General features: G+C 49.0%; 1 protein-coding gene across 2 annotated transcripts; it reads right to left on the reverse strand.

Annotated features, from left to right (window-relative positions):
- Window positions 1-1,263: 1,263 nt before the first annotated feature.
- Window positions 1,264-21,142, reverse strand: LOC128832088 (low molecular weight neuronal intermediate filament-like). 2 transcript variants are annotated; one of them, XM_054019145.1, is made up of 7 exons: window positions 21,126-21,142; window positions 20,631-20,726; window positions 19,289-19,402; window positions 15,647-18,510; window positions 8,245-8,562; window positions 6,892-7,016; window positions 1,264-4,012 (listed from the first exon to the last, which is right to left on the reverse strand). In XM_054019145.1, exons 4-7 carry the CDS (start codon window positions 16,355-16,357, stop codon window positions 3,757-3,759), a joined length of 1,410 nt encoding a protein of 469 aa, XP_053875120.1. In that variant the 5' UTR covers window positions 16,358-18,510; window positions 19,289-19,402; window positions 20,631-20,726; window positions 21,126-21,142; the 3' UTR covers window positions 1,264-3,756. The 2 variants fall into 2 exon arrangements, with proteins under 2 accessions (XP_053875120.1, XP_053875119.1); XM_054019144.1 differs by lacking the exon at window positions 21,126-21,142 and having other exon boundaries at window positions 15,647-16,491; window positions 17,084-18,510; window positions 20,631-20,797.
- Window positions 21,143-22,058: the final 916 nt, after the last annotated feature.

Consider the following 22,058-nt stretch of genomic DNA (forward strand, 5'->3'; position numbering starts at 1 on the left):
CTGGCTTTGTATCCTGAGACACGGTGCTGAGACTTAGGTTTCTAAGTAATACTCGGCCTGAGTAAAGCTTGGGCTACCCACACGGTTTTGTACAGGTACAACTACAGAACGGGGAATAGAAGCCAGGTCTTCTGAGTTGCAGTGCAGTGCTCTATCTCCTAGGCCACACTGCCTCCCAAATAGCACTAGGACCATTGTCACCAGCTGAAGATCTGCCCCTGGAAGTCTTTCCATTAACTCAGAATTGGATGTGCCCCCGAGCATTAAACTTTCAAGAGGAGTTGGATCCAGCTATTGGAGATTTAAGAGGAGGCTATTTACTAGGCCTTTCAACCTAGGAGCCTGCTGCTGGGTGCCCAGGCAGTTCTACACGGTACGAGTTCATTATGCGATCATCGTCTCTAGTTTAAAGAGCAAAGCGGCACAAGCAGCTAGGGAAAGGCAGCCCCAGGGGAACTAGAAGTTTTCAGAACCTCTCGAATTATTTTTGGGGGTTAAAATAACTAGTTTGAATTCATGAATCTGTTGTCCACCCAACCCTCTGGGATTTAAAATTATATCCCGTCCCCCGTTCCAACCCCATGTGATTCAATTAAAAACAAGAGCAAAACATGCTCTTCTAACTACACTGCAGCCTGTGATCTGTATTATGGAGAAGTGAGCCCCCCCCACCCCAAAAAAAAGCTTGGCTGGTGCAAGTGAGTACCCTCTGTTACAATATATAGATTCCGACTGTGTTCATTCTGTTGTTTGAATGCTGTTCCCTCCCACCCCAACTCCTTTGTCACAACTGTTGCCTAGGGGTGAAACTCACCCCTTTGTAAAGAATCTGTCCAATTCTGAAGGCTTAACCGGTGCATAGGCCTGGCACTCGCTGTCTGAACTGCACCCCCTACAGGCATTTTGCAATGGGCTTTAAATACAGAGATGGATATTGAGCTGGTGTAAATCAGTGTGTTTCCACTGACTTCAGCAGAGTTATGCCGATTTACATCAACTGAAGATCTGGCCCAGTATTTCCAATGGGGGAAAGAAACGGACAAAACCAAAGCACATAGAGAACTAAAAATGCTGAAGCCAACAACCAAATCCTGGTCCCTGGACTAGAGTATGGCACATGTGTTAAACAAATGAGTCTTAGAAATACAGGGGCAGATCCTCAGCTGGGGGAAATCAACGTAGCTTCACAGACATTGATGGAGATACATGCTGAGGATCGGGCCTAGGATGCCAGGCAGATGAGTTTACAAGCTGCAAACAACATTTTTGTTCAGACACCAACATACTGTTTATTGGGGGTTCGGTTTTCTATTCATTTGCCTTCCAAATAAACAAAGAATATTTTAATGGAAAAAGAGGAAAGTCACATTTAAATTATCTGAAAGGTAGCTTCATGCAAAATGAGACCTCGATCCAAAATGTCTTATCGATTAAAGAAAGAGCACTTGCAATAACCATTGTCTTATGATCAGTCTACAGTCCACTATACATACACATTCTAGATTAGGCCATGGATCTGCATTCAGTAACAGTCTCAAGTTGATGTGGTCAAATCATTCACAAAAGATCTGGGTGAAATATTTTTCTCTCGTTTTCTGTTCTGAAATTCAACATTTTGACCAGATCGCCAGTTGATTGAAAAATGGGGAGAAAGTTTCTCCCCAATTTTTTCCCCCTTCAAATGTCAAATTCTGAAATTGTCAAAGTTTTGAAATTCGAACCATTTTGACCAGCTCTAGACTAAAGTTTTAAGCCTACCTCAAGCCCTCTAACAGAACACTAATGTCCCCAGCGACCAATCGCTGTCTGCTCTACATTCAGACTATCAAGCTAATTCTTTCTACAGAACATTCACTTTCATGATACAATTCTCTCCCCCCCTCCCCCGGGTACATTCGTGGATTGGAAGAGAGACAGACAAATAACATATGGATGTTAACTGAAGGATATCAGACTGTATTTACAGACGGTCTCTCTGCATCATAATTATAGCACCTGAATTTCCACAACATCTTCATCATTTTGGATGTTACACGTCTTCAGATTGCCGTTCCCAGAAAATATTACTGATGCAATCTGCCCTACACGCCCCAAATCCTGTTTTTTAAAGAAGAGCTATGAATCCACTATTAATCAAGAAGGGCTAAATTTGAAAATTCCCAAATCCGGGCCAGATTGGCAGAAATGCTTCACACCAAACACGCCAAGTGTGCTCTTGTGAAAATTCGTCTCGAAGGGCCAGATTCTTAGTACCCTTATTTACACTGAGACCCTTTCTAGTACCCCAATGAGACTGCTTATGGAGTAAGGTGCTATTCAGTGTGAGTAAATGCATCAGAATCTGGCCCTAAACCAGAGCTTGTCTGTCTCTCCTCTTGTCGTGCATGGCCTTATCTACACTAGAAAGGGTTTGCTGGTATAGCTAAGACAACCCAGGAAAGGCAGAGCAAGGTGTAAGAGTGGAAGGAGTCTCATGAGGAGGGAGATGCTGAAATAACTCCCAACAAAGACCAGGGAAAGGGGGAATGGAAGAAACTGGCTGACCATCTATGAACATGCTCTAGATCGGGGGTTCTCAAACTTTTTTGCTGGCACGACCCCATTTTAATGACTTATTTCCTCCCGGGACCCCAGACAGCATGGAGGATGCCATTTTGAAGAGCCAAATAGCATCCTCTGCACAGCATGACCTCATCCGTATAGTGCATGCGAGGGCTCATTGTGCAGAGGTAGCCATTTTGTAGAGCAAAATGGCGCCCTCCAGGCATTGTGACTTTGCACGCACCATACATGCAAGGTCACGCTGTGCAGAGCAAAATGGTGTCCTCTGAACCCTAGGGATCGCCGTGACACCATCTGCTGATGGCCCATCCCCATTCGGGGCGGTGACCCGCAGTTTGGGAAACACTGCTCTAGCTATTGTCGAATAATAGGTGTGTCTAGGGGGCCTTTCAAAAAAAACCATTTACACCCTCATTCTCACTTGGTTTCCATACGGTATTTAGTGGCTTTGGTTCCCAATCCTTTCAGACAACTAGACCAAGTTTGCCAGGCTTTGGGCCAATAAAATGGTCTTCTAGAATCTATGGGAGTGTCAATATTTACTTCAACAGGGACCAAGGTTTGGTTCTGCACCAGCCAACCTCCCATTCAACTGAGCCTACTCTATAAACCGCAACGGAGAGAATAGGGGTTGGAGCAGCTAACGGTGCACTGCATGGTGTGGGAGGGAGGGGTCAGGGCTCTGAAGCCCTGGACACTGTTATGTAGGGGCCCAATTCTGACCCCGCTGAAGTCACTGGAATGTTTTACCACCAGGTGCAGTGTGAACAGGATGAGGGCCTGGAAGTCGAGCCTGGAGAGGGCAGGGGACACACATACATACCTTTGTTCTACAAGCATTATGATCGTAGCACCAAAGGTTCCAACGGAGATCAAGGCCCCATTGTGCTAGGCGCTGTACAAACACATAGCCAGAGACAGTCCCTGCCCAGACAAGCTTACAATCTACAGACAAGGTGAGAGAGGAAACTGAGGCGCAGGGAGGTGAAGTGACTTGCCCAAGATCACCCAGCAGGCCAGTGGCAGAGCTGGGACTAGAACCCAGGTCTCTGAGTCCCAGTCCGGAGCACTAGCCACTGGACCAGGCTGCCGCTCAGTGTTACTGTAATTGGCTACATTAGAACACAATGTAATCTCTCGCCTGTGAGGGACTCCTTTTCCCCCTGGGGAGGCGCATAGCGACTTCACTCCAGTTTAGTTCTTGGCTGGGACGGCTTCGACCTTTTCTTCTCTGGGCTGATCTTCTTCGGCAGGCTTCGGCTCCTCTGAAAGTCTGGGGTCCTTGATGCTTTCCTGCAGGTCTCGCTTCTCCTCCCTCCTAACAGTGACCGTGCTGGCGGAGAAGGCTTTTGCGCCGGAGAAAGGGCTAGATGAGAACGTGTAGCCAAGGCCGAAGGTGTTCCCGCTGCTGACGGTGCTTAGCCGCGTTTCCTCCCCTTCCAGTAATTTCCTGGGGGTGGGGGAGAGAGAAACATCAAGAAAGATGCAATAAAGCTGCTTGCTGGAGCAAGATTTCAGATCCCTGCCTTCTCCGTTCTAAAATATCCTTCCCAGATCAGTTTTCATCGAGATGTGGCAACGGGGAACTTCCCCCCGCACCATGGGAAAGCAGCCAAGCGATCAATCAGCACATTGCCCCCAGGAAGGAACAGCCTCTACGGCTACTGAGACCCGAAGAGCTATTTCACAGGCACACTCCAGACAAACTATCCAGCCAAACCGTGTCGTGGAAGGAATCAGATAAAAACTGGCGACACGCTGGTCATGAATATCACTGCAGGGGTCTGTGTCCAGGTCGCATATATAGCATTACAGATGCGAGCTGGAAATATGTTCTTAAAATAGGCTTTTGGAGGCAGTCTGCCCTTGACAAAGGAATGCTGTCTTGGCTGCTTGTTTGCCTGCATCCCCAATGCATATTGAGCAAGGTGAGGCCAGAGACAATGAAAAGACATTTACATCGAAGGGAAAACAAGTGATTAAGTCAAGCAGAGAAACAGATTGACCAGAGGACGAAGGAGACAGCCTGGCATCTTCACAAGCAGCCGGGGAGAAAAAATTTACATGGATACACTTCAAAGGTTCACAGGACTACAAAAAGAAGGGGAAAGAACCCTTAGTTATCCATCACAAGGGGACATAGGGTACAGCACCCTCTGAGCCTGTGAATGGTAGGTCCTTGCTGATAATTTGCTACAAATGAGAAAGATATATCTTCCTAGAATGAAGTTTTAGGCACTAGAAAGCATATTATTTTTGTGTTGTTTAATCCTTTTTTCTCTTTTATTCTTGCCTGATATCACTTAAATCTGTGGTCTTTATTAATAAACTTAGACTTTAAGGTCAGAAGGGACCATTATGATCATCTAGTCTGACCTCCTGCACAACGCAGGCCACAGAATCTCACCCACCCACTCCTGTGTCAAACCTGTGTCTGAGCCATTGAAGTCCTCAAATCATGGTTTAAAGACTTCAAGGTGCAGAGAATCTTCCAGCAAGTGACCTGTGCCCCACGCTGCAGAGGAAGGCGAAAAACCCCCAGGGCCTCTGCCAATCTGCCCTGGAGGAAAATTCCTTCCTGACCCCAAATATGGTGATCAGCTAAACCCTGAGCATGTGGGCAAGACTCACCAGCCAGACACCCAGGAAAGAATTCTCTGTAGTAACTCAGATCCCATCCCATCATAGGCCATTGGGCATGTTTACCGCTAATAGTCAAAGACCAATTAATTGCCAAAGGTAGGCTATCCCATTATACCATTCCCTCCATAAACTTATCAAGCTTAGTCTTGAAGCCAGATATGTCTTTTGCCCCCACTGCTCCCCTTGGAAGGCTGTTCCAGAACTTCACTCCTCTGATGGTTAGAAACCTTCATCCAATTTCAAGTCTAAACTTCCCGATGGCCAGTTTATATCCATTTGTTCTTGTGTCCACATTTGTACTGAACTTAAATAATTCCTCTCCCTGGTATTTATCCCTCTGATATATTTATAGAGAGCAATCATATCCCCCCTCAGCCTTCTTTTAGTTAGGCTAAATAAGCCAAGCTCTTTGAGTCTCCTTTTATAAGACAGGTTTTCCATTCCTCGGATCATCCTAGTAGCCCTTCTCTGTACCTGTTCCAGTTTGAATTCATCCTTCTTAAACATGGGAGACCAGAACGGCACACAGTATTCCAGATGAGGTCTCACCAGTGCCTTGTATAACGGTACTAACACCTCCTTATCTCTACTGGAAATACCTTGCCTGATGCACCCCAAGACTGCATTAGCTTTTTTCACGGCCACATCACATAACTTGTTCTTGTTTTATACAAAACCACCCCAGCGCTGTTATAGCGATGCATGAGTCCTCAGCCAAACAGGCTGGTGAGTGCTCTGTCTCTTCGGAAGCAGCAAACTTCATAATTTCTAAGCGTGTCTAGTGAGAAGGACTGGACGCTGCAGGGAGACGTCTCAGGAACTCAGGACCTGGGCTTCACTGATTCTTACCTGCAGGGCCAGGTTTGGACTGGCAGAGTCTGGAGGAGCTTGTTAGCAAGGCAGACACACTGGAGCATCGGGTAGCGGATGCACAGTTTAGCAGCCGCAAAGCTCTCACTTGTCGAGGCAGAGGGGTAACACGGTGGCTTAGGGTTCTGGATTCCCTGACGAGAGCGTCACAACTACATGACATCAGTAAGGCCATGGACATGAGTGTCCAGGCAACATGGTGATGACAGTGATATATGTCAGGGATCTTTGAAGACGAATAACGGAGCTGGATACCATATTCCTATTTAAATGGGATCTGAGCACCTAACTCCCTTAGGTCATTTGAAAATCCCAGCTTGAAGACCTAGACAGACAGATGGCTGCTGTACAGCATTTTGATCTAGGTTTCCTAATGCATATTGCTATGGATTCCTTTTTGGATGTTTTTTTAAAGGCTCTGCTCAAGGAATTCTTTTGGGGGGACCTTTTCTGCCCTGTGTTATGCAGGAGGTGAGACTAGATGATCACAGTGGTCTGGCCTTAGAATCTATTAATCTCTGGAAATTTTAAAATGCGTTTGCGTATGAGGAGGTCAGGAGTAAAAATAGGAGCAATGGGGGGTGGGGGGCTTTTGACCAGTTCTAACCCTGAGCCGAACCTGGGCATCTGCTGCAATTTTTCTCATTATTCTCATTACAGAACTGCGCAGCTGGATTGCTACACAATCTTACGGAATATCCAGGGGTATAATGTTTCTGGGTATTTGTTTCTTTCTACGCAAACGGAGAGGTGTGACCACCAGCATCAAACATCCCCAAAGCCAGAGGGGAAGAAGGCCTATTGATATCGTTTTACCTGTATGCAGCTATTTCAATATCCAGGGCCATCTTCACATTCAGCAGGTCTTGGTACTCTCGGAGGTGACGAGCCATCTCTCCCTTGGTCGTCCTTAGAGCATTTTCAAGCTGGTTAATAGTCTCCTGCAGAAAAAGAAGTAGAAGGAAGAACATTTTGATCATGTCAGTAGGTCCCTCTCGTTTGCTTTTAGTGCCCCTCCTTCCAGATGTGTTGTTCAAACTGATCTCAGGAGGAGATATCAGTGTGGTCCAGTGGATTAGAGTGCTGGACTGGGACCCAGACTGGACTGGGTTTTCTGTTCCTGGCTATGCCACTGACTTGCTGTTTGAGCAGAGCAAGTCATTTCACCTCTCTTTCCCTCCCACCTCTGCCTTGTTTATTTCAACTGCAGTCTCTGCAGGGCAGGGATTGTCTTATTATGTGTTTATACAGTGCATATCCCAAATCTCAGTAGCGATCCTATACATTTACTAATACGATCAAACATTCGTTTGGGCTGGTCCCTTCCCCAGCATATCAGACGTCTGCTGTTCTAGCAATGAGCTCTGTTCCTCAAAGGAGTTCATGTGATTATTATTTTTTCTATCTAATCTAATAGTCAAATCAGAAGACTAGAAGCCCGGACTCCTTGGTTCTATTGTTGGCTCACAGCCTGATCTTGGGCAAGTCACTTGGACTTCTTTGAAATTTTAGATCTAACAATTTGGGAGGTGCAATTGGAAGTCGAGCACCTCTGGAAATCAGCCCCTCAGTGGACATCCAAAAAACAGAGGCCCCCAAAGATCAATGAATGCTTTGTGCCTCAGTTTCCCAAGCTGAGACATGGGGCTAATAATACTTACAATCTACCTCACCCGGGGCTGGAGGGTGGGGTAGTGAATGTATGTTTTCAAAGTGTTTGAAGATCACAGGCGGGAGATATTACAGAAATGTTACTATCATAGTCTCTCCCCCTCCCATTGAGGGCAAGGTTTGCTAAGTACATCCCATCTCTGTGTAAGGACCATCTTCTTCCCAGTGCAAACGTGCCCAAAAGCGTGGCCTCCACAAGCTATCAGGAAAGACAAAAGCCCAGGATAATCTTTGCTAGATGCATATCTGGCATTTTGCCACTTGAGTCTCTGATTCCTAGGGCTGCAAGTGAGCTCTTGAGTTGGAAACAAATAAGAAGCCGATGTCTATTGGCAAGTGTCAGGGATAGCACAGTGGTTTGAGCATTGGCGTTCTAAACCCAGGGTTGTGAGTGCAATCATTGAGGGGGCCATTTAGGGATTGGTCCTGCTTTGAGCAGGGGGTTGGACTAGATGACCTCCTGAAGGCCCTTCCAACCCTGATATTCTATGATTCTACCTGCAGATTATGGATCTCCCCATTGCTCCTCTCCTCCGCTTCCTGCAGCTGCCTCTCCAGGGACTCGTTGGCATTCCTCAGAGCCTCGACCTCGATGTTGCGGGCCTGCAGCTGGCGCCGGTACTCCGTGATCTCCTCCTTGGCCTGGCGGATGCTGTCACTGCTGCGAGCCGCCTCCTCGGTGAAGTTGGCAAATTTGGATTTGTACCACTCTTCGGCGGACTGCTGGTTCCGGGCGGAAAGGACCTCGTACTGCATGCGGATCTCCTTCAAAGCGGCCGTGAGGTCAGGCTTGCTCACGTCCACCTCCACTGAGACCTGGAGAGGGCACAGAAGGAAGGGACCCCACCCCACACACAGACAGCATGAAGCACGGGGAAACGGATAGGAATATAAAGACACTGAAGCTGCTCAGGGCTGTTTCCCGACATCCTAGGCTGCATGGCCTGAATGATGGCCCAGATCCTGCCCCTTGTCCCCCATGCAGAGCTGGAGCGCTCAGGACACAGGGGAACAGCTGTGTTTCCTCTGCACGAAGCAAGCCGGAGGACAAATGGCTCCCATACGGAGCGGTGGAGCCCAGCACCATGCGGTCCCAATACAGAGGCTCTTTGAATTAAGGACAAGGTAGAAATGAAGTCAGGGGATTTAGTGCTACATGGCTCTTCTCTCCACAGTCATGCATGGTCCTGGAGCTCCTCTGCTGTCACGGGATGGCCTGAAGGCAGGGGGAGATGTTGCTTGCCCCTGTGGGGTTTCCCCAGCAGCTAGCCAAATTATTCAGATATTTGGGGCAGGAATAAGTCCTAACAAAGTGGATTGGTGGACAGGAAGCGGGCAGTCACCGGTGCATGACAGAATGTCGCATAGCCGGGGGAACACTGCTGGACCCCCGCCTCCACATGCGGGATATGGTATAGCTATAAAATACACATTATATGGACCAGATCCTTAGCTGGTGTAAATCTGCATAGCTCCTCTGAAGTCAGTGGAGCGATGTCAGTTTACACTAGCTGACCATCCACCGTGCCCCCTGTCTATAGCCACGGTGAGTAAATATGTAGGCAGAAAGACCATATAGGCAAAGGACACATGGGTGGATAGGTATAGATAGATAGCTGTATTAGACAGACATTCTCTCTACATGTATTTGTGTGTAGACAGTGAAAGAGAGGGTGTGTATGGAGATAGCTAGATGGGGGGATGGCTGGGGATAGATAGCTAGATAGATATTGACTCATGTTAAAAGTCAGTATCTCAACAATTACTAGGTTAACACAGCAAATTAACCTGGGTTCAAAGAAATGCATCAGAGGAGCAAAGACTTTGACAGGTACAGCATTAATTTTAGATATGCGAGTTGTTCAGGATCAGTTAGCAAGTCCTTTTTGATCCTACACACAGCTCTGGTAAATGTTGCTGAATTGCTACCATAACACCACCCAGGAGTGAAATGACTCATTTATTTAAGTTGTCCAGTGTTTCTGTAGAATTCTGTACAGTGCTGGCCTTCCGCCACAGTTCAATCTGAATCTAAACGTGGACATGTACCTGGTTTATTGCTCCCCCATTTCATGGAGAGAAATGACAGCATTGCAGGCAACCAGAATGCATTGCCTTCTCAATCCAACCCCCAGGGCCTGCTGCATTCTTTGTAACTCTGCCAATTACAGATTTTACACACTGAAAGAGTTTCCCACAACCTGGCCTTATGATGCAAAATATTAGGAAAGCCAGAAAGTTATTGGTCTGTCAGTGAATTTCCATACAGATGGTGGATTGTGGCCAGGATATAAAGAGCTCATTTTAGGGTTTGCTCATCAGATGCCTGCACATATCTAAAAAAAGATATACTGGCACTAGAAAAGGTTCAGAAAAGGGCAACTAAAATGATTAGGGGTTTGGAACAGGTCCCATATGAGGAGAGATTAAAGAGGCTAGGACTCTTCAGCTTGGAAAAGAGGAGACTAAGGGGGGATATGATAGAGGTATATAAAATCTTGAGTGATGTGGAGAAAGTGGATAAGGAAAAGTTATTTACTTATTCCCATAATACAAGAAGTAGGGACCACCAAATGAAATTAATAGGCAGCAGGTTTAAAACAAATACAAGGAAGTTCTTCTTCATGCAGCGCACAGTCAACTTGTGGAACTCCTTACCTGAGGAGGTTGTGAAGGCTAGGACTATAACAGCGTTTAAAAGAGAACTGGATAAATTCATGGTGGTTAAGTCCATTAATGGCTATTAGCCAGGATGGGTAAGGAATGGTGTCCCTAGCCTCTGTTTGTTAGAGGACAGAGATAGATGGCAGGAGAGAGAGATCACTTGATCATTACCTGTTAGGTTCACTCCCTCTGGGGCACCTGGCATTGGCCACTGTCGGTAGACAGGATACTGGGCTAGATGGACCTTTGGTCTGACCCGGTACGGCCGTTCTTATGTTCACATATTTATTCTAATACAACCAGTGGAGTTCCTCACTGAGGAACATGGACCCAGAATATGGAATATGCAGGTACAACTCTAGCAGTAGATTTAGTCCTATATATGAAGATAAGTTATGTATTGGGGATGAGTCCTGCTTTGAGCAGGGGGTTGGACTAGATACCTCCTCAGGTCCCTTCCAACCCGGATATTCTATGATTCTATGATTAGAAATGAATGGCATTCCAGAAGTGGAGTTTAACCTTGCAAACAAAGGACATTATAGCAAATATGCAATTAAAAAAAAAAAAAAAAAAAAAGCATTTGCTGGTATCATTAATACCTCATTACACAGGGGGGTCATAAGTGAAATCAAACCTTTAATGCAGGGGAAAGTCCTCCTTTGAATGAAATGGGCTTCAGCTCCTTGTCTAAGAGAAGTTCAGATATTCATGTATTCAGGAATGTACTGGGTCAAAGTCAGCTGTAGTGTAAGCCGATGCAACTCCAAGGCTGAAGTGGTCTCATTATGCTGGCTTGACCCTGTAAGGTGCAGAGCACCCTGGCTCCAATCTAGCAAAGCACTAAAACATATATATTTGCTGCAAGTAGCATAGTTAAGGAGGGACTGAAAGCTGCTGTCAGAGGAACAAGCAAAACAAGCAAGAAAGAGAGAACAAAGCGGAAGAAGATTCATATTTCTAGGCTTAATGCACTCTGAGAATACAGCGCAACTTTGATTATTGCAGCCATAGTCAAATTTCCCTGTTATACCCAGAGCTGTACCCTTCTCTGCCTCACCAAAAAAAAAATCTATTTGTGGTATTATCACAATTATATCTACGTGCCCCAATGTGCCAAGTGTTGTACCTACAAAGATTGATACAGTCCCTACTCACCCCTAACAGTTTATGATCGAGAGAGACAAAGAATGGGAGAGTACTGTCCTGATATTACAGACAGGAAACTGGGTCATGGTCAGACTAAGCGACTTGGCAAAGTCACACAAAAAATCTGTAGCAGAGCTCATCTCAAATCCCAATCCAGTGCTTTAGCCATAAAAGCAACCTTCCTCTTCATAAGTTAAATGAAAATTCCCTTCATTAACCAAAGCTTTGGTCATCTGAAAGTATTCTGCGTCCCTCGTGACATCTCAGGGGAAATCCATGGTGGATGGGTGAGGTCCCAGAGTACTGGAGATGGGCAAACATAGTATCTGTTTTTAAGAATGGCAACAAAGAGCACCCTGGGAATTATAGACCAGTCAGCCTTACTTTAATACCTGGAAAGATGCCAGAACAAATAAATTATTGAACAATCAATTTGTGATCACCTAGAGGATAATGGGGTTATAAGGACTAGCCAGCATAGATTTGTCAAGAACAAATCATGCCAAACCAACCTAATTTCCTTCTTTGACAGGGTTACTGGCCCAGCAGATGGGGGGAAGGAGTAGATGTGATAGATCTTGATTTTAGTAAGGCTTTTGAACTGTCCCACATGACATTCTCATAAGCAAAATGTAGTCTAGATGGAATTACTAGAAGGTGGGTGCACAACTGGTTGAAAGACCGTGCTCAAAGAATAGTTATCAATGGTTCACTGTCAGACTGGGAGGGTGTATCTACTGGGGTCCAGCAGGGGTCAGTCCTGGGTCTGAAACTATTTAATATTTTTATTAATGATTTGCACAATGGAGTGGAAAGTACGCTTATAAAACTTGCAGATGACACCAAGCTGGGAGGGGTTGCAAACACTTTGGAAGACAGGATTAAAATTCAAAGTGACCTTGACAAATTGGAGAATTGGTCTGAAATCAACAAGATGAAATTCAGGAAAGAAAAGTGTAAAGAACTACACTTAGCAAGGGAAAAAAAAAATCAAACACACAGCTACAAAATGGGGAATAACTGCTTGGTGGCTGTACTGCTGGAAAAGGTCCAGGGGTTGTAGTGGATCACAAATTGAACATGAGACAATGGTGTGATGCAGTTAACAGGAGCGTCACACATAAGGTAATTGTCCTGTTCCTCTCGGCACTGGTGAGGCCTCAGCTGGAGCATTGTGTCAAATTCTGGGTGCCACACTTTTGGAAAGATGCGGATAAATTGGAGAGAGTCCAGAGGAAAGCAACAAAAATGATAATAAGTTTAGAAAACCTGATCTACAAGGAAAGGTTAAAAAACCTGGGCATGTTTAGTCTTGAGAAAAGAAGAAGGAGGGGGGACCTGACAACAGTCTTCGAATAGGTAAGAAGTGTTATAAAGAGCATGGTGATCAATTGTTCTCCGTGTGCAAGGCAGGAAAAGACATAATCGGCTTAATCTGCAGCAAGGGAGATTGAGGGTAGATAGTAGGAAACACTTTCTAACTCTAAGGGTACGTCTACACTACAGGGGGGAGTCGATTTAAGATACGCAAATTCAGCTACGTGAATAGCGTAGCTGAATTCGACGTATCGCAGCCGACTTACCCCGCTGTGAGGACGGCGGCAAAATTGACTTCTGCGGCTTTCTGTCGACGGCGCTTACTCCCACCTCTGCTGGTGGAGTAAGAGCGCCGATTCGGGGATCGATTGTCGCGTCCCATCGGGACGCGATAAATTGATCCCCGCGAGGTCAATTTCTACCCGCCGATTCAGGCGGGTAGTGTAGACCTAGCCTAAGGGTGTTAAGCTCTGGAAGGTTGTGGAATCCCCGTCATTGGAGGTTTTAAGGACAGGCTGGACAAACACCTCTCATGGGCAGTCTCCGTTTATTTGACTCTGCCTCAGCGCAGGGGGCTGGACTTGATGACCTCTCAATTCCCTTCCAGCCCTATGTTTCTATGATTCCATCTGGATAATCCAGGCTGCATTACAATACCTCTGCACCAGCTATTGATTTCAATGCTCAGGAGATTCATCCGTTTCCATCAATAATGCAACTGCAGCTGTAAAGCTGCTTCACTAAGCTGCTCTGGGTTTGTCCTTACGGATCTGGTGTTTTAATACCTTTACATGCAGTTTAACATTTGTCTGACACCACCTTGCGAAAGTGGACATTAACGAAACCCACATGACAAAAGAGTTGTCACTGAGCTGCCCATGAAACCTACGCATAACAAGCTCATTAGGATAACCGCTATTCTCATGTACATCCAAAGAATTAACGTGGGTTAGCTACTTTTTGCATTAAGCATGCTTCATTTTTTCCTCCCAACATGTACAGAAATAGTCCCGCAACGTCACTTGAAACCCAGACTGATGAATGAAGCCAGGACTGAGCTTTCCTTCTTTTCTAAGCTTCGGTCTTTTCATTCCACTAGCACGTGGCTCAGGCACAATAGATTGTCATTGTGTGCGCTCTGCAGGGTGGGCGCTAGGTACCTATTGTACCAATGGCACTGCAGTATAGCAGGATGCTATCTTCCCAGCAGGGCTTAGTAACAATGTAACCAAGGTACAGTTTGCTGGGGTATTCAAGGAACTGAATCACACTTCCAACAGTCCAATGTGAGCCAATCCAATACTCAACGCAAAAGAAGACGTGGCGCTGATTTAACCTTCCAGACGACTTTATGCCGAATACAATGTAATCAAAAAAGCAGAATATGTAAGTACCCTATTACCCATTCAATATAGGGAAGGAGGATAGGGGTCATAGCTGCAGGATGCAAAGGCATTGTGTGCAGGCATCCAACACCATGAGGTGAGCCAGTCAAATGTCTACCTTAACAAAGATAACCTTCCAATGACCCACTGGCTGCAATAGCTTAGTGCCCAGTGCAAAGGATCAAGTATCTATCCATTCAGCATATGCAAGAGGAAGAGAATAGGGGGAGGGTATGTAACACTCTCTATATGCTCAGCCTATGGAAGTATAAAATTATGGGGTGGGGGTGAGGGCTGTGCTCTAATGCACAGCATAGAGGAGGAGGGCAGTATTGTGCATGTATGCCACACCCGATCCATCTAGCACATACAGAAGAGGGGTAATCAGTGCATATAACACACCTCATCCAGCACACAGGAAGGGTGCGTATGTGTGTATAGCACACACTTTATCCAGCATAGAGACGGAGGGGTGCGGGCGTGTAGCCCACACTTTATCCAGCACACAAGAGGAGGGGTTTGTGTGTGTGTAATACTCCTTAGGAGTATCAGAGGGGTAGCCATGTTAGTCTGGATCTGTAAAAAGCAACAGAGGGTCCTGTGGCACCTTTAAGACTAACAGATGTATTGGAGCATAAGCTTTCGTGGGTGAATGCCACCCACGAAAGCTTATGCTCCAATACATCTGTTAGTCTTAAAGGTGCTACAGGACTCTCTGTTGCTCCTTAGGAGGAGACGGATATTGGGGGTAAGTGAAGGCACACCCCATCCACGTGGCATGTGGGGGGGGAGAAGCGCGCTGGGCACCTGGGGATGTGGGCGGTGGAACGGGATTGCTGGGTGGTTGAATCCTGGAGGTGAACACCGAGCCCTTGGGGGGTGTTATGTGCCACCCTGGGGAGGCTGCTGTTGGGCATCTTGCCAGGAGGGGAGCACTGGGAAGGCGGGATGCAGAAAGGGGAGCACTGTGCTGGGCAGGGACAGGTGGGGAGAGCCGTGCAGCAGGGTTAGTCGGTTGGGTAGATACAGAACAGGGAGTGTGCAGGGCTGGGGCTGGGCAGGGACAGGGGAGGGGAAGAGAGAGCAGGGCTGGGGCTGCGGGGGGCAGGTGCGTAGGGGAGTACAGGGCTGAGAGGGCTGGAGGGGATGGGAGCCCAGGGGCAGGCGGGGAGGGGAGCGCAGCGTTTGTCAGGGGGATACAGAACTGGGAGCCCAGCGCTGGACAGGGGCAGGTGGCAAGGGCGTGCAGGGCTGGGCAGGGGCAGATGGGGAACCGGAGCGCAGGGCTGAACAGGGACATGGGGAGCGCAGGGCGGGCCGGTCAGGGCCGGGGGATGCTGGGGAAGGGCAGGTGAGCACCGCAGGGCTGGGCAGGGCGCTGGTACCTGCGCATCCTGCAGCGAGGCTTGCAGCTCCGCCACCTCCTCCTCGTGCACCTTCCGGAGGAAGGCGATCTCGTCCAGCAGCGACTCCACCTTCTTCTCCAGCTCCAGCCGGGCCAGGGTGGCGTGGTCCACGTCCTTCCTGTACTCGCGCAGGGCCAGCTCGGCTTCCTCCCGCCGGCGCGCCTCCTCCTGGCACTGCTCCCGCAGGCGCTGCAGCCCCTGCGCCAGCTGCTGGCTCTCCAGCTGCGCCTCGTCCCGCTCGTGGCGCAGCTCCTCCACCTTGGAGCGCAGCTCGCGGATCTCCTGCTCGTAGAGCTGCTGCAGGCGGGAGGGCTCCGCCTGGCGCTGGCGCAGCAGGGAGACCTCGGCCTCCAGCAGCCGGTTGTGCTGCTCCAGCTGGTGCACCTTCTCGATGTAGGTCACGAAGCGGTCGTTGAGCCCTTGCAGCTGCTCCTTCTCGTTGGTGCGCACGATTTTCAGCTCGTTGCTCACCGCGCTGGACTGGGAGAGCAGCTCCAGGTGGTTCGCGGAGCTGGGCCCGGCCAGCTTGCGATAGGAGGAAGGATAGGAGTCCCTGGCATGGTGGGCGCGGTAGCCGGCAGCCCGGGGAGGTGCCGGGCTGCTGTAGACCCTGCTGGAGAGGCGAGAAGTTTCCCCGAAGATCTTCTTATAGGAGGAGGGTGGGTAGAGCGGGTCGCTGGTGTAGCTCATGGTAAGGCTGCGAGGGAGCTGCAGGCAGGGAAGGGACGATGCTGGGTGGGTGATGCACAGAAAGGGGGGGAGGACAATGCGCCTGGCTCTCCCCTTTTATAGCCCCGCAAACACCAATCCTCTTCCTCCTGCTCCTGGAAATGACAACGCCCAGACAACTGCAAATCTGCATGGCAGGGAGGAGGGAGCGAAGCGCGCGGGGGGCTGAAAGGGAGGCACTTGCCTCTGTCCTTGCCTGAGATTCGCTTGATCAGCAAGTGCTGGCTGCAGCTGGGACCTGCCACCGAATCAATGTGTGTGTAGCCCCAGGATTGACAGGGGAAGGGGGGTGCCTAGGCAAGGTGGCCCCATGGGGTGGGCAGAGGATGCAGCTGCTTGCAACAATCGCCAGAAAGGGTGAAGGATACAAAGGAGGGGTGGGGTGTGGGGGAAGAACAGGGCAGGTGTAGGCAAAGCTGTCAGTGATCACTGGAAGGGATGCCGGTGGGACACCACCACTGTCTCAGAGTTGGGGGTTCACGCAGGGAAAGAGTGAAGGCGACTAGAGTCAGCAAGTGACCAGGCAGAGCCCTGACAAAAGTGGGGAGTGGAAAAATGCAAACGTATAGGGCAAGCGAACATATAGGTTTTTTTTTTCCCATCCTTGGGGATGGGAATGGGAAAGGGAGGACCAAGAAGAGGGGATATGACTCTAGCTTTAGGCCCTTCCCCCAACAAATCACTGACCTGTCATCTTTATGGCCCAAGATTTCCAAACGGCTAGTGATTTTGAGTGCTCAACTTGAACCGCTTTAATGGCATCTCCACCTACAACTGCAATTGCAGGAACTGCCCACAGGCAGGGCACAGCACCTCCGAAAAATCAGGCCCTTTTAAAAGGTGGCTTGTGTTGGCAATCCAAAAACAGGCAATCAAAACAAGCAGTCACTTAAAATTAGGGTGACCAGACAGCAAATGTGAAAAATCGGGACAGGGACTGGGGGGGGGTGTGGTAAATAGGAGCCTATATAAGAAAAAGACCCACAAATCGGGACTGTCCCTATAAAATCGGGACATCTGGTCACCCTACTTAAAATGTAGACCTATGCATTTAGGATCAACTTCTCTTTCAGCGGCGGTTACTTCAATGCAGACTGGGCTATCTGCTGTGAGAACAGAATGAGACCCAGAGTGAAACAGGCTTTGCATTAGACTGGGATAAATTTAAAAGCCAAACCCCCATTGGAATTCTTTAAATGACCGCTCTCTTCACACTGGGCTGAACCAAAATCCTAGGTCTAAGTCCTTGCAGTTTGGGTTAGTTTGAGCTCATGATTGAAATAGTGTGGTTTCAGCCCATCTCTGCTTTAAAGAGACCTCCAGATCCAACAGGGTTATACAGATGTAAATGAGGGTCAATCCTGAAGTTGTTTTGTTTTTGCATGTGCCGTGCTGATTGGCTGCTCTGCCTGCTGATGCAAGTAACACCAGAACATACACAGCTGTCAGGACCGGTCTTCTTACTCTGTTTTGTAAGATTTACTGACATTTACTAGTTCTCTGCTAGTGCAGAGCAGCAGAGTGGTGGGACAGCAGGGCAGGTATACAAGCAGAGCTACAAAGGCACAGGTCTGTTGCTGGTGGGGCACCCGGCACAAAAGAGGCCCAATTCTGAACTCAGACTGACTTTTACACGGATATAACTCCATTGATTTCAGTGCAGTAATGCCCAGTTCATGCTGGTGCGAGTCAGAGTAGATCCAGCTCCAAAAGCAGCCAGAACTTTTTTTTTTTTTAAAGGTGTTATCTTCTGTGTTGGGGGAAGGGAGGTGCGGGATCTGACGGCCAAGGAAAGTGCAGGAGCAGCGCTTCGAATCCATTTCTGGTTTTCAAGGACAGAAGATTTGTAAATGCAAGTTAGCTGAATTCAGCATGAAACTGAAGTGAGTCATTGGAAAATATAGAGAGAAAGAATTCACTCTCCGTCTCTTACACTTCACTGCTCATCCTGCTTTGTCCCCACCCTGCAGAGCATTCTGTTTGTCAGCTGCTTGGCTGCTTCCAATTGATTTCTTCACCTTTATTCCATAAATCAATGTTCCATTATGCACACCATGTCCAGGGGGTAAAACCGAAGTCATCAACTGATGCTGACTCAGGCATAATTGCTGCACCTGTGTAGTAGATTGATGTTCCCCCCCTTAGATGAGGCATGGGATTTAAAAACGAGAGAGATGCTGCCCTGCGTGGATTGGATTGTAGAGAATCCACATTGTCTCTTTACATGGAGGAAACAGGAGGGGGAATGGGCCAAATCCATGATGTATTAAGGGAGAGGAGTTTTCATTTGTAGCCTCTTTAATGAACAAAACATTTCTTAGTTTTGTTGCTTTCATGTTCTGTGATGATCACAGAATTGCACAAAACATAGCTAAATGCAAGACGCTAAATTCTAACGCTACTCAAAGAGCTGGAAATGAGATCAGAATTTCACCCAAGTAATACAGGAGAGAACAGGAGGATTCAGTCAGCAGGGGCTGCCGATCCGTCCCATTCACCAGGGCTGCCATCCTGCGGCTTCAGCATTAGTGGCTGGGGTGACTTGGGGAAAGGTCTCAACCTCCCCACATCCCACTTCACTGCTGCCAGAATCCCTTCTGCCCCCCCGCTACAGTCCCCTCCCTACCCAACCTGGGTGGGGCTGGAGGAGTGGGGTCTGAGAACTTGAGCTGTGGATTGGAGGTGGAACAGCTGTCAGGGGCACTGAGGGGGAGGTGGCAGGAGCTCCCCGTACAAGGAGGGGGGTTGCCACTGGAGGTCACTAGGAAGGACAAAAAGACTCCATCCTGGGAGTCAGGAGGGGGAATCCATCCCTCAGAGGTGGGCAGGGGCTGGGTGGAAATGCTGTCCAGCCCTGCTGGTACAGAGGGGATAAGCACAGAACAAACGTACCTTTAGGAGCTGGGTTGTCCATAGGCTCTGAACAACATGTGGGGGTCAGCAGATTACAAACGCACGACAGACCTGTAGTGTAGACAGGTCCCAACTGTGTCTCGGTTTCCCACCCTGTAAAATGGGGAGAACAAACAAAACCTTGATTAGCTCCATTTGATAGCTGGGGAAACCGAGGCACCCAGCGGTGCAGAGACTCGCTCATGGTCCCAAAGCCAGGAATAGAAAGCAGATCTGATAGCCAGGCCTGGGACCTAACCTAACCCTGGTTTTCCTGGCCTTGCTGCTCTAAGTTTACCTGTAGGGTAGACAGGTCCCAACTGTGTCTCGGTTCCCCACCCTGCTCTAAGTTTAGTCACAGCCGCCATGTCTTTTCCGCCATGTCCCTTAACCCCACGTCACTGCAGAAGAGAGATTTTCTGGTAGCCAGCTGGCTCTCCTGCATGTGGATTTCGTTCCAAAAGACGTGCTCTGGCTCAGTCCCATGCTATGGTTGGCTGAAGGAACCACGTGGTCACATTCTAGCCCTGAGTTATACAGGAGGGGCGACTAGATGCACATAATGGTCCTTTCTGACCTGAACCTCTATCAATCGCTACATTTTCTGCTGCTAGGAAGAGAACTCTGGACCTATTTTCTCTCATTCACTTTCAGTCGGAATAATTTCAACCCAGGCCAAAGGATTTCCTCTTCCATTGTGTCTTCAGCACCTTTGGGAGCAACCAGTTACTGTTACCCACAGGTTACCAGTTTCAACCTGTCCCAGGGTGAGATGGCAGGGAAAGGGGTTGGAGCTCAACTGCACCTGGCCCAGGTGATGCAGGTCCCTAGGGTGAAGGGAATAAGTGTGGGGGTCACGTGACAAGACGCAGCCTGTGACTAGGACCCAGGCCTGCTGAGAGATAGAAGGGCAGCCTGTGCTCAGCCAGGAGAGAGACCCCAAGGGAAGCAGGCATGGGAGGGGCTTGGAGAGTCCCTTAAAGGTCAGGGACAAGCTGGGAAGGGGCCAGGCTGAGCACTAAGGACAAGGCCCTAGGAGGGAAAGACAGGGCAGTTTAGGAGATGGGGCAGATAGTCCAGTTGGTTTCGGCTCCCAGGACCAGACACCCAGAGGTGAAGGTGATTGTCGGGGCTTCTGTCCTTCTTCCCCAGTGTAGATTTGATAGCGGAGAAGACTGATGCCGTAAGGGGGAAGTGAGTTACCCCAAGGTCACCCAGTGAGTTTATATCACCAATGCATACTCGGAAGGATCTAATAGAAATATGGATTTTCCAGTCTCTTCTTTCTAGGAGTCCCCAGGGCTAAGGTAAAACCCCTGCGGCCCCTCCCCATTCTGCTCACCTCCAAGATATGCTGGAGTTTGTCTGTGCTGGGGGGTGCTGTCAGCAGGATCGAGAGCTCGTCATCCATGTTCTCTGGGCAGGCCTTGCTCAGAGCCTGCCAGCGGAGGGAGACCAGGGGTCAGGAGCCTGCATTAGCACCGGTGTACCATTGACCAAGAGCTGGCTGAGGTAAGCGCCGCCTGGCCGGAGCTCGCACCCAGAAACCCTGCCCCAGGTCGGAACCCCCTCCCACACCCAAATTCCCTCCCAGACCTCACACCCGGCACCCCAACCCCCTGCCCCAGGTCGGAACCCCCTCCTGTACCCTAATCCCTCCCAGACCCCACACCCCCACCCCAATCCCCTACCCCAGCCCTGAGCCCCCTCCCGCACCCAAACTCCCTCCCAGAGTCCGCACCCCAACCCTCTGTCCCAGCCCGGATCCCCCTCTGGCACCCCAACCCCCTAATCTCCAGCCCAATCCCAGAGCCCGCATCCCCACCGGAGCCCTCACCCCTCCCTGCACTCCAACCCCCAGCTCCAGCCCAGTGAAAGTGAGTGAGGGTGTGAGAGCGAGCGACTGAGAGAGGTGGGCTGGGCTGGAGTGAGTGGGGGTGGGGCCTTGGGGCAGGGCATGAAAGGGGTTGGATCAAGGGCGTTTGGTTTTGTGCAAGTAGAAAGTTGGCAACCCTACTTAAGGACCTTTGAAAAGCAGCCTCCTTAGCACCGCTCCTGATACCAGGGGCCAAGGCGCCCCCGGACATGAGAACCACAATAGGCCAGAGCAAAACGCTGCGTTAGAAATCGGAGCTCAGGCTGCCAAGCGAACGATAGCTGACAGACAGGAGATGCAGGAATTAAGGTTGTGCCTTCAGCCAGCAACTGGTGTTCATCCATTTGCACCACACACACACCTGTAGGCAGGGCCACTATTTCCTTGTCTGTCTGCCTGTTTAGCGTCTCTCGGTCCTTACTGTGCCCATCACCGTGGTGTCTGAGTGGCAAACCAAGGGTTTGACGTGTGCATATGAAACTGCCTGACTGGAAGGACGTGGTTTGGTGTGGATCAGTGACTGCTGGGGCGATTGGTGGCAGAAGGCTCTGAGGGCCTGGCTCATTCCGACCTGGCTCATTCCAATGGCTTCTACAGCTGAGAGCAGCCCAGTCTCCTGCCTGGGTCCGACGCAAACCAGGAAGTACAGGACCACGGTTAATAAGAACAGCTCAAAAGATCATTTTCGCTGACCCAGCCCTGCACAGATTTCCAGCTTAGGTTTGCATTTTCAGCAAAAGTTCTTCTTGATTATTTTCTCCCAACCCCCTTCTGCCTCCATAATAGCCAGCCACCCCGTCAGTCGCATCCTGGGGCGCTCCAGGGACAGCGTGTGTGCGTGTATGTGTACATCTGTACATATGTGTATGTGTACATGTGTGTATGTATGCGTGT

This window comes from Malaclemys terrapin, chromosome 2, assembly GCF_027887155.1.
Source record: "Malaclemys terrapin pileata isolate rMalTer1 chromosome 2, rMalTer1.hap1, whole genome shotgun sequence".
In the NCBI taxonomy this organism is placed as follows: Eukaryota; Metazoa; Chordata; order Testudines; family Emydidae; genus Malaclemys; species Malaclemys terrapin.

Coding starts and splice junctions, on each gene's coding strand:
- LOC128832088 (XM_054019145.1), bottom strand. CDS start 16,357: ATGAGCTACACCAGCGACCCGCTCTACCCACCCTCCTCCTATAAGAAG. Junction 8,563..15,646: donor CCTCGCTGCAGGATGCGCAG/GTACCAGCGCCC, acceptor TGCCCTCTCCAG/GTCTCAGTGGAGGTGGACGT. Junction 7,017..8,244: donor GGGAGATCCATAATCTGCAG/GTAGAATCATAG, acceptor CTTTTTCTGCAG/GAGACTATTAACCAGCTTGA.